We start from the raw sequence: 12,147 nt of genomic DNA, 5'->3' as shown, positions 1-12,147 counted from the left end.
TCAGTATTGACTATCATATTGTAATAATTCTGGAATTCTTAAAAATTGCCCTCAGCAATAGAACAGTATTTTCAACTGCTCTGGTGAGAATTTCTGCATTATTGCAGTCACAGATAGAAAAGACATATTATTGCATTCCTCAAGAAACCCTAGCTCTCTACTTTATTGACTTTTACTACAAATCCCTTTTTTTTAAATGGGTGTGGTATCTGCTCTTAAATGAAGTTGACATATATAATTGCAAGGTTTGTTTATTCAGTTATTATTACTACTGATAATTGCTACAGTGCATATTGTTCTCCTGGTTTTTAGGGTATCACATTTGAAGAATTTAGATCATTTTTTCAATTCTTGAACAATCTAGAGGACTTCACAATTGCAATGCAAATGTATAATTTTGCAAGTCGTTCCATAGGTCAAGGTAAGTATCAATATTCTTATAACAATCCATTGATATCCATATAGAATTGCTAACAAAAGTGCATTTTTTAATTTCCTAGTTTGTAGTTTTAATGTTTCCAGTAAAAGGCTAAAAATGCTAGGACTCCAGCTTTGAGAGGAAAAGGCTTGGTCATATCACAAGAGATAGCAGGCATATAAGTCATATAAGTAGTGGACAAGCTGAATGCAGAATAGCTATCCATCAACTCCTACAATACAAGAGTTAAGAGGCACTAGATGACACCAATGAGAGATCAGATTAAAGTAAACAATAGCATTTCTTTACACAGTGAGCATCTGAAACTTGGCCTTCTACAAAGGCTGTAGAAAACAGTGACAGAAGGTCCAAAGAGAGATCAGACAGATTTTTAACAAATTACTAAGTGGGTACTTAAAGAACCAGGCATGTATGTACCTACAACAGTCCTTAATAAAGGAGTTGTGATGTCTGGGGAACACAAGGTGAGCAATATGCAAAGTGGTCAGACTTGTGTGCTATCTTCAAGTAGCCTCTTGATGGGTCTGACTCCCTAACACCAGTATGGTCCTACCTCATGTGGCATTACCAAGGAATTTATCATTTTCTCTGTGCTCTATTTCTTGGGTGCTGTATTAAATAAGTAAATGCCATATATGTAACATAGGTTTAATTATAATATGATTTTCTAATTTTGTTATTGCCCACAGTATAGTATATATGGATTATTATCTTTTTTATAAAATAATTGGCACCAATTCAGCAGTTTCATTTATATCAGTTAAGAACTACTTGGTTTAGAACTGTGAAATTCAGTCCTAATTTTAGCTTTTTCATATTTTTGAGTAGTTAAATGTGAAAACTCAGGTTAAAAGTTTACTTATATTTCATAATATGCTGTTCACAAAGTACCCTTAAATTCACTTTTTAAATTTTTTTTTCTGGTGTTCTCCTTATGCAGATGAATTCAAGCGTGCTGTGTATGTAGCCACAGGTGTGAAGCTCTCACCTCATTTGGTGAACACAGTGTTCAAGATTTTTGATGTCGACAGAGATGACCAGCTGAGTTATAAAGAATTTATCGGCATTATGAAAGACAGACTCAATCGAGGGTTTAGGGTAAGAATTCTAATTGTTATAGTAATGTTAGTGGACTCTGCTACTTACCACTACTTTAGCATCTGTAGCACCTGCAGATTTCAAATCAGCAGTGCATATGTTTAAAGACATACATTTTATGACATATATTTTAAGACATACATTTATAGAAATACTGAAGCAATCTGTAAGATAAAATCCTTCTTAAATTCTTGTTTGGTGGTTTTTTGTTAGAAAGCAATATTTACAGGATGTGGTATACCTTTATAATGTGCTAACCAAATAGGAGATGAGAAATCCCCTGTATGCAGTCATTTTTTCTGTATTGTGCAATTAATAGATTAGCATTAAGAATTTTAATAATGGCAGTAATTATGTCTGTATTGCATGCTGAGAAAAGAGACTTTGTCTCTCGCAAGCTCAAGAAGTTTAGTTAAAGGTCAACTCTTCTAAAACATTATATAAAATGCCAAGTGCTCATGACAGTTAGAAAGAGTTGCAGCAGAAGGTAGTTTTAATTTTCAAATTAAAATTAGTGAAGTGGTGCTGAACAATGCTGTGTGCTTGTTCAGAGCTGATTTTAATAATTAAACCCTGTATCTAATATTCAATTATAATAAGATAGAGGACAGGAAATTACTTGCAGTCATTTTTATTTCTTCATATGACAAGTGTTAATATTTTTAACTAAATATAAAGTGGTGTTCTAATTAACAACCTTATTACTTTATTGCTTAGACATAAATCTTAAACTGTATTATGGTTCCTAAAGTCACATTTCAAAATGTTATTTCTGTAATTTTAATTAATTTTAGTTAGCTTCCTAATCGTAATTTTAGAACTTTCTGTGAAGTGGTGTTGAGTCTAATAGTTTACTTGTTATTTCTGTACATTTTCAAACATAAAATGTGGATAACAACCCCTGTATTTGTAACAAACTTATTTCCTTGTTGGTCCTCAATTTCTTTTATTATGGTGTGGTAATGATGATTGTTTCACAATTGTTTCAAGCTGTTCAGCTATATGTTTGTTTACTAACTGTAAATGTGCAGTGTATGTTAATTTAACTAGCAAACAGTCTGCTTACTAAGTAATTCTTGTATTTATCACATGTTCCTATTTCACAAAATGCATGACAGAAATCATATATAATTTTAAGAATCTATATCATCCAGCACTATTCAGTCCTATGTATGTATCTTGCTTTTCCCTGAACCACTATAAAATATTCCAGTGGACAGTAAAAGAACTATAAAGAATAGCCAATATTCAGAAGAATAACACAGTCTTTCATAAATTATCATTCTAATTTAAGTATTAGACATCTGCTGGACTGGGGACAATTGTGATTTGGTCCTGTAATTCAGTTAAATGCATTCTCTTCACTAATCAGTAATATTCCAAGACAATGACAATAGAAAACGGAAGAATTCCAATTTCCAGTAAGTTTTCATAAGTGTCACACAAACCAGTTTTTTCCAAGAGTGGATAATAGTAAAAATCATGCAAAAATTTGCCTTCATTAAAAAAAAATTCTGCAAAAGTTTTGCCTTAATAAACACCCTCCACTCACTGCAGCCTTGGTTTAGAATGAAAAGTAGAAAATGCTTAAGAACCTTTTTCCCAGAACAAACTGGTGGAAAATGTCATTAATTTCTTCCCAGTGTTTGTATGTTACAAATTGCAGAGTATTTAATGTGTCTAAAACAAGTAAAACTTTGCCCTCTTGCTCCTACAATGTGGAGGGCTCAAATGTTGTCTTGTGCTAAATCAAAACTAACAAATTACTAACTTTTTCTTTATCAATAACTGTGTTTTGAATCCAAATGAAAATTTGGTCAGTTTCATTATAGAGATAAAATATCAGAACAGCTTCAGCTTATTCAGTATTTTGTGGCAACATAGAAATCTGTACTTCTTTATGAAGTATAAATGCCTGATTTTAATTTTAAGTATTCCACAATTAATGTCTGCCAAATAACGTAGCATCTGATTATCTGTCAAAAACATCCAAAAACAACAGTTTCAGTCTGGCCTGAAACTCAGTTAGGCCTTCAAATCAGTTGTGATGTGAAGTACGATTTCACAATTAACATCTTGTACTTAGCAATTCTACCTTTTTAAAAGTTGTTTCACTAATTATGTTTGCCCACAATCTTGAGGTCACTACAGGATTTGGTTCTGGGACTATGTATTTTAGAAAAGGGCATTTTGTGGTTATTTAGTCAGACTAAAGTGAACCTGTTTAAGAGCAAAGAGTCACACAAGTCCAATGAAAATGCAGTTCTGAAACATCAGTCAGTATGTAGCAGGTTTGTCCTATTTAAAAGCTTAGCCTTAAACTTAAAAACTTCACGAGGGTCAGGTACTGCCTCTTATAGGAACACAATAAATGTTCATTTTAATACAAATTTTAGATACGATTTTGGAAAAGTAAATATAGTAAAGACTTCACCAAATGATATTTCTCTTTTTCTGCAATTTTGTAGCACAGCCTGAAACCTTGTTTTTCAGTAGTTTGACGCAAACTCGTATGTTAAGCTGCCATCAAGTGGTCGGTCAGAGTATTGCTATCAACTTACTAAAAATGTTTAAACATGAAAAGTTTGGGGTTTTTTGCACACTGTTTAGTTAAAATAAATATTTCCCTTTCTTTTTCAAATGTAAAAATATATCAGAAGATTCCCTTTCCTTTACAAATTCCATTTCTAAACCAGAAGACTTGGGAATCAATGCCTAAATGCTAAACATTTTGCATAACACATACTGTAAAGTATCTCCTAGGTATTTGTCAATTAAAGCCATTTTTTTGTATTTTCATGATACTGTTGTCTTATGCTTATCCCTGGCTGCCTTCACGTGTTGTCTGCATCTGCACACTTCTCCATCTTCTGCTCCACAGGGCTACAAACCTATACAGAGGTATACTACTTTCAAATCCTGCGTGAGGAAGGAGCTGTATAGCAGATAAATGACGGTATGTGTTAGCTTCTTCACCAGTCTGAGTGTGCTGGCATGCCTGCAGGAATGGCTGACTGTTGAACTGTCACTGCTTTGTTTCCTGTTCCAAAACTCAGGAATAGGTTGTATGGCTGCAAGCTACTTAGTAGCTCAAGGCATCATGTTGTGTTTTTGACTGAAGCAATAAAATTTTATCCTGGTTGGTAATGACTGACTCACACTGTCACTGTTCTGTGAGCCAGCTGTGATTTTGTATTGTGTTTGAAATTAGGAAAAGTATTTTTTCTTAGTTTCTGTTGCTGTTTTCTGTCTGTCCCACTACCTCTTTTTAAGTAATTTCTCAGGTACCTATAGCTAATAAGTATTTACCAAGGAAGATTGTAGAGGCAGATTTTCCTGACTTACAGTGACTTGATTCTGCTTTGATTTATACTGCTACATTCTTGAAAGCAATCATGTATTTTTGCCTCAATTAATACTGTACCAGCAATCTTGAAAAATCAGCATTGTGTCCACACATAATCAGCATGGCCCTTTTCACATATCCACTCCATGAATATCCATTTGTACAGTTCAGTTGTACTGTGGATTTCAGTGTCAGAACTGGGGCGTGCATATGCTGTGTGCATATGCTGTAGCCGTTTGTCACACAGGGGACATAGACACTGCACTAGTAGACATTTCTCTCCTCTTATAAAAAGGAAGAGTTTGTTCCTTTACAGCTTAAGGGGTTTTCCTGTTTCCCTGTAAAGGTTTTGCAGGAGTTCTGAAGGCTGTTGGCTCCCAGAGGTTTTTTTACAGAGGACAGGAGCGAGGAGAGATGTACACCATGACAAGCAAGGGGCCATGGCCAGGGGTCTGCTCTGAGTGACCCTGTGAGGAGTCCAGCACATCTCATGCTCCTGAGCCAGGAGGGTTTGACTGTCATTCCCCTGCTGGTTTTAATTCTGAGGCACAATATTAACCTAAGGCTTTTTGTTCAATACTGTACCCTAATACTGAAGCATTTTACTAATATGTGAGGGACAGAAGAGGAAATTTGATCTTCACAAAGTGTCTGGTTTCTCCACATTAATAATGGGAAGTGTAAATGACTAATAAAGTAGTTTAAACTTTTTAAAATTTAGTATTTCAGTAATCCAAGTCACTAGTCACATGAGAGGAAGTCATGGCTTTAGTTTAATCTTATGTCACTTTATATCTTTGAAACTTTTGACTTTCAAAGATTCCTTTTTTCTTTTCTCATGTATTTTTTAAAATAGTTATTAGGAATACTTTGTCTTTTTGTCAAAACCCATATTGTTGTTTCATGTTTAGTATTATTTAAACTGTAAACTTTTCAAGATATGAAACAGCTCTTACAGGAAACTGGAAAAATGCTACACAGTCATGATGCTTCCCTAATAATTTCAGCGAAGGGTATGTGACCAAGTGGAGGAAAATGCAGTGACACAAAGGAATCCAGTATCTAATCAACAAACCTAATAAAATAATTTTGGTGACAGAAAGAGAGACTGGTAAAAGCATCAAGTATACATACATCAACACCTTGTCAGATCTGAATTCAGGCACTAAATTAATTAATTCGTATGCTGAGATGATGTAAACTGGGAAGAAATGTACCATGGAGATTTGTAAAGCGTTTTATAAATCTCCAGAGATGTTGTTCATTCTATATAAAGTCATTCTCAAAAAAATTTAATTATAGTACATCTACACTACCCATTTGGAGACAAGAAACCAGGTTAGTTTTCAGGGCATGGACTTGGCTACAGGCAACATCAGTGAGTTAATGTAGAGGCTGTTAGGTATTTACCCTGCTCTTCTTCCCACCTGGAGCTCCTGGATGTAACAAAAATTCTTACTGTAATCAAGTTTGCTTCAGTAGTAGGTCTGTATCAAATACCTGCTGCCTGTGCACTGTAGAATACAATATAAGCCTTGTATATATAAAATTCTCTCTTCCCTCCCGACACATTAGTTTGCTACTGCTCTCCACTTGAGCAGCTGTTTCTTGTCTCTTATCACAAGTCAGAATCACAAAATTGTTAAGGTCAGAAAAGACCTCTGAGATCAAGCCCAGGCATTACAGTGATTTAACCAGCTGTTGGCTGGTGCAAAACATTGCATAACTCATAATATTTCTTTAGATTTGTTGTAAAGTTCTACTAATGGAAATGGAACCTTTAGCTGAGGCATGTGAAGGGATTTATCAAAAGTAGTGTGGGATAGAGTAGAGACAGATAGTTCTGCCTTTGCCATACATTCTGGAGTGAAAGTGGGTTCTGCATAATTCTAAAAATCATTATTTTCCATTTATTTTATAAATTGAAAAGATAATAAAAATTGAATAATTTAAGATTTGAATTTGGACAATTTCAACAGGTAATTAAATTTCAGTCTGATGTCCAATGAAGCACTTAAATGTACATAAAATACAAAAATCAACTACATCCCACAGTTAGGTGCAGTACAACTACTATTAATTTTACTGTTTTTCCAATTGTAAATATAGAGTTCATTGTGGTTTGAAACACTGTGCTTTTCTATGGCAAATGTAGAACTCTGGTGAAGGAGATTAAGATACTTGGCATGCTTGCCATAGATTATACCCTACTGTGAATCTGCACTCTGACAAGCAATAAACAGCACATTGTGCTGTACATCACATATCTCTAAAATGCACTAGTGCCATTACTCCACAGTGTAAAAAATGTTGTACCCTTATAATAAATAATGCAAATTTGTCCTTGGGGAACCAGTGTACAAGCTGTGTGTGGTCCCTGCAGGGCGCACAGCCTGACTGGGCATTGGCAGGTACTGCTTTGCATACACTGCAGGGAGAACTGAAAATACATGTTTGTAGGGAACTGCCTGACAGAGCACAGAGGAAAGCTCTGCTTTGGATGTCTTGTGGAAGGATTAGCTAGGAAATTTCTAATAAAGCCCTTTCAAAGTTAATTTCCAAAAAGGGATGCTACATTATGAACTTATGAAGGGATTCAAGTCCATCTAATGTACTGTTTGCTAAACTCTTCGAGACCAACTTATGAAGGGATTCAAGTCCATCTAATGTACTGTTTGCTAAACTCTTCATGTGCTCAGTAACTATCATAGATACTTAGGCCATAACTCTGATTTTATTGACTACTGAAATAATGAATCTTAAGAAGATTTTTTTTATTGAAACAATTGAAGGTGTTCTAAATATTGTGGGTTTTCAAAATTTCTGATTAAAAGCTTTTAGGAGGTAATGGTTAATAGCTGAAAATAGTACCTTGAGACTGAGTGAGGAAGGAAATTTATTTTGAAAAAGACATTAAAAACTGAAGCATGCATTCAGAACCTCATTTCTAGTCATTTCAACTATAAACTGCTGTCTTCTATGAACACTTAATTCTGTCAAGTGAGATTAAATTTTTCATGTAGCTAATTTTTAAAGTTTTTTTTATTTCTATACTTCCATAAAACACAGTAATTGAATACATCTAGTGTAAAAGACAGCTTTAAAAAATGAAAGAGGCTGTTGCTTACTGTTTGAAGGGACTTTTGCTTACCTCTTCTCTAAAGCAGAAAGGTGAGAAGTGAGTGATTAGGCACACCTTCCTGACTCATCTTACAAAAGTAATTGGAAATTGCAGAACTTGGGCTTTTGATCCTAAACCTAACAAGAAGCTTAAAAACGTACCTGGATACAGTGGGAGGAGAATGTTCCAGTGAAACACAAAAGCACTGCAGAACGTGTGGACAAGCTGTTCCTTCTGGGGATTTGGTAGATACAACAACAGTGCATACATTAGAAATAAGTAGATGAACAGTCAGTGTATTTCAGCATTTCTTTTAATGACTTTCATGAACATTATCTGAACTGGTTTAATAAAATAAAAAATAAATGTGTATCTCAAAGCACAGATTAATAAACTGAATATGCTTTTGTTAAATAATGCACTGCAATTTGCAAGTTAGGCATTTTTTATGAGATTGACTATAAATATCAGCTAAATTATGCATTCATGTAAGTATGGTTTCCAAGATTTCATTTAACGTCATCATATGGTACTGTGGATTAAATTGTATTCTGAATATCAACAACTTCTTTATAAACTAATGTGCTTTTCAATTAAACAAGATGAGGGATAAGAATAAACAGATGTAGGCTTCAGTGTCTAATGGTGGATTTTAATATACTGCAGTGTGGCAATTTCTTTAACATCTTTACTCAGTTCAACCAAAACAAGGTATTGGACAGTCTCACCATGTGTCCTGGTTTTAGCTAAGACTGAGTCCTAGTATCTGCTACAGTGCTGTGTTTTAAATATAGGATGAGAATACTATTGATGACACACTGATGTCCTGGTTGCCATGAGCAGCACTTACACAGAGTCAAGGACTTCTCAGCTCTTCCCCCCACCCCACCTGCAAGGAGGGTGGGTGTGCACAAGGGTTTGGGAGGGGACACAGCCAGGACAACTGACCCCAACTGGCCCAAGGGATATTCCACACCATGTGGCATATGCTCAGCATATAAACTAAGAGGAAAGTGGTTTGTTTCACCAGTTGCTCTAATTCTTAGTATCCCTCCATCTATTTTTTACACTTACTATGAAAATAGACTTGGGGAGTTAGGAACAGTAGAAGAAATAATGATATCCAATGATAACTGCAGAGAGCATAGAGCACAGAGCAGTGAATCTCCCAAGCCAACCCTTGGCCAGTTTTCCTCTCCATTCAATGGATAACTATTCCTGTTGCAGAACTACAATTTAGGATTAAGTTAATTTAATATATAGAAGCTTTCATGTTATCTGCCCATATGGTATTTGGCTTTTAGTGCCTCAGTTTAATGAACATCAATAATATTCTGTGCTCTTTTTTTTTTGGTGTCTTAGGTGAACTTTTTAGTACAGTGTCAATATAAAGAAGCAAGGAACAAAACTAGAGAGGGAGCTGGACATACCTGAATAAAGAGGAAATACTTTGCTGCATCTTTTAATATAAATAGGGTATTTGTTGAATGCTAATTGTGTGCTATGAGGTGAGGATGCCTTTTGAATACTTAACCTACGTATGGATTTATAACTCTCATTTTATAGAAGTAAATTTAATCTCTCATTATTTTAATATTAAAACATCCATCTAGTATGAGTCTGAATAAAATTTAAGGTAGAATTAATGAATTTAGTGAATGGTATCTTTTTTCTAATTGTATGTTTTTTACTTTTCACAGGAGACTCCGAAGTATGGTTGGAATGAATATTACTCTTGTGTGATGACTGTAACCAGTGAGCATCTCAGAGATCTATGGAAGCAATTTCGGAGACGAGATATGCTGAGATAAAGGAAGAAAGCAGGATTTTCTGCACTGGCTAAAATTATTTATTCCCATGAATTCTTAATGAAGAACAAACTAACCCAGGTGAATGGTGAATATTCCAGCTGCAGTAGAAAACACAGGACTTCTTTTCCACTTAGTATAGTGATCATCAACTCTTAAAACTGCTTTTCAGTATGTATTCTATTTAATTGATGAACTAACTATGCCATGTGAGTGGGAGAAGCCTTCTTTTGTAAGAGCACCTTTTGAATATTATTTTTTATTATTTTGAGATAAATTTGTCATTTAAAAGGAAACAAAAATAAGTCTTACACCTGGGCAGGAAGATGTTTGGCAGTGAAGAGAAACTGCCTGCATCAGTTTAGACTGTGAATTCACTTTCAGATGAGCACTATTAAAAGTTTGTGCTAAACTGAAAATGAGACTACGTTAAGTAGCATAACAATTACATATGAGTTGAATGGACAAATTAAACTCTTAAAGGGTGTTATTTTACAAGGAGTAAAGCTGTTATGGTCATAATGTGAATGATAGGTATTTACCTAGGAAAAGTACTGTATGAACTACAATGTTCAGATTCTTCAAGTCTTATTATTACGTTTATGAATTTATCCTTTAAAAAATAGTACAGATTTTAAAATGTCTTACAAGCAGTGTGTTAAAGAAAAGTCAAAATGTTCAAATTCATGTAGCACACACTTTGTAATATTTATTATAAATTTTATTGCCATACACTGGTATGTTTCTGGTAGAGTACAAATTCATGTGTTTCTTGTGAATAGTGCACTTTTATATGAAGTGGCACTGAGTAGAAATTATAGTTGTCTAATTTGCTACTCTGGAATGCCGTATCTGAAAACTAGATAAATAGCTTGTGTTTGTGTCAAACAAAAAAACCCCACCCAAAAAATAAAAAACAAAAAAAACCCAACATGAATGCATGCACAATACAGAACAACACTAAGTAATGTTATTTGAATATTACTTGTTTGCTATTCAGCAACAGCATATTTCCTTACTCCCTATTAACATTATTGTTACGTAGTAGGAATTAAGTCAAGAACACATATTTTTTACACCCTTCTTCTAAAAAAAGATTTACTGGATAATGAATAAATCTGTATCTGTTTCGGAAAAGACTGTGCCATGAAATAATTCCAGCTGAATACGCACACACTTGAACTAATGTCAATAAATTGTCATCAGAAGCAGAAATATTTGGTAATCAGACAATCAAAACAGAACTAAAATAATGTTTTTAGATATCTTACTACTCCAAATCATGAAATAAAACTTTCTACAATTTTATTCAGTTGCACATGTTACCATCTTAAATATCATGTGAATAGATGTATGGTGTCTGTGTAACAGTGCACCTAAGTTTTGAAATGCTTAATTTATAGTAACATATATTTCTGGTAGAAAATTCAAAACAAAATGAGAAAGAAGCTTTTTGTAAGAAATTCCACACTGGGAATTGTAGGAAAAATATGTGCTAAATGTGGCTTTTATCTGAAAAAAAAAACAAAAAAAAAAACAACAGAAAAAAAACACCCACAAAAAAAAAACAAAACAGGCCAGTTCAGAAAACTATCAAAGGATGATACTTCAGTTAATATTCATGATAAATAAATTCAAAATTTCCACCTTGGTGTCCTTAAACTATTGACAGAAAGAAATAAATGAAATAAATTGAGATAAATGTTCTTGGATTGACACAGCAGAACACAGATGAGCTGCAGTCCCTGTGTGATCCTTTAGGGAATCAGCGGTATTCAATGTATCGTCTCGGTACGCAAAACTGTCTCACTGCTTCTTGTCGGCATATGGAAAACCCAGTTTGCTACTTCAGTGGTGAAGGACAAAGAAGAGAGAAGAAAACACTGGGAGTCACAGAAGGGGTTCCCATCCTTCCTTTTCATTCATGACTGCCACTCACAGTGACCTCCCCTTGGAGGAAGCAGCTGTACCATCATCATTTTGCTGCTCCACTGCCCTGGGCAATAGTGCACTTTGCTTTTGTGGCTGGCTTGAAGCACTTTTAGCATTTTTCTATATATTTCCTATCTATAGTTACTTAATATAAAATAGAATGTGAAAGTGTCAGATTAGTTTTTAAGACTATTTTTTCTTCATGTTTAATAATATTTAATATAAATATGAATATATACATATAATATTCTTGTTTATTTCAAAATAAATGCACTTGAAACTAATTTTCTTTGCAGTGTATATAATTCAAATTCTTTTGTCGTAATAATCTTTTTTCTTTTTTTTTTTGGTAACGTGAATGTGTAAGCACTTTGAAATAGAGCATCTTGCCATGACAAAAAAA

The 12,147-nt window shown here is 34.2% G+C and overlaps 1 protein-coding gene across 1 annotated transcript in view; it reads left to right on the top strand.

Annotated features, from left to right (window-relative positions):
- MICU3 (mitochondrial calcium uptake family member 3) overlaps nt 1-11,385 on the top strand; it is a 52,370-nt gene extending 40,985 nt beyond the window's left edge. Inside the window, exons 12-14 of the mRNA XM_039699955.1 lie at nt 313-421; nt 1,380-1,537; nt 9,705-11,385. Of these exons, the coding sequence (XP_039555889.1) occupies nt 313-421; nt 1,380-1,537; nt 9,705-9,815 (378 nt within the window). The 3' untranslated portion in view covers nt 9,816-11,385. The remainder of the gene's footprint in view (nt 1-312; nt 422-1,379; nt 1,538-9,704) is intronic.
- Nucleotides 11,386-12,147: the final 762 nt, after the last annotated feature.

The sequence above is a fragment of the Passer montanus genome, unplaced genomic scaffold (genome assembly GCF_014805655.1).
Source record: "Passer montanus isolate IOZ18808 unplaced genomic scaffold, ASM1480565v1 scaffold14, whole genome shotgun sequence".
NCBI classification, from domain to species: domain Eukaryota; kingdom Metazoa; phylum Chordata; class Aves; order Passeriformes; family Passeridae; genus Passer; species Passer montanus.
Note: the sequence above shows the minus strand (reverse complement) of the source record. Positions and strands in the feature narration are given on the sequence as shown.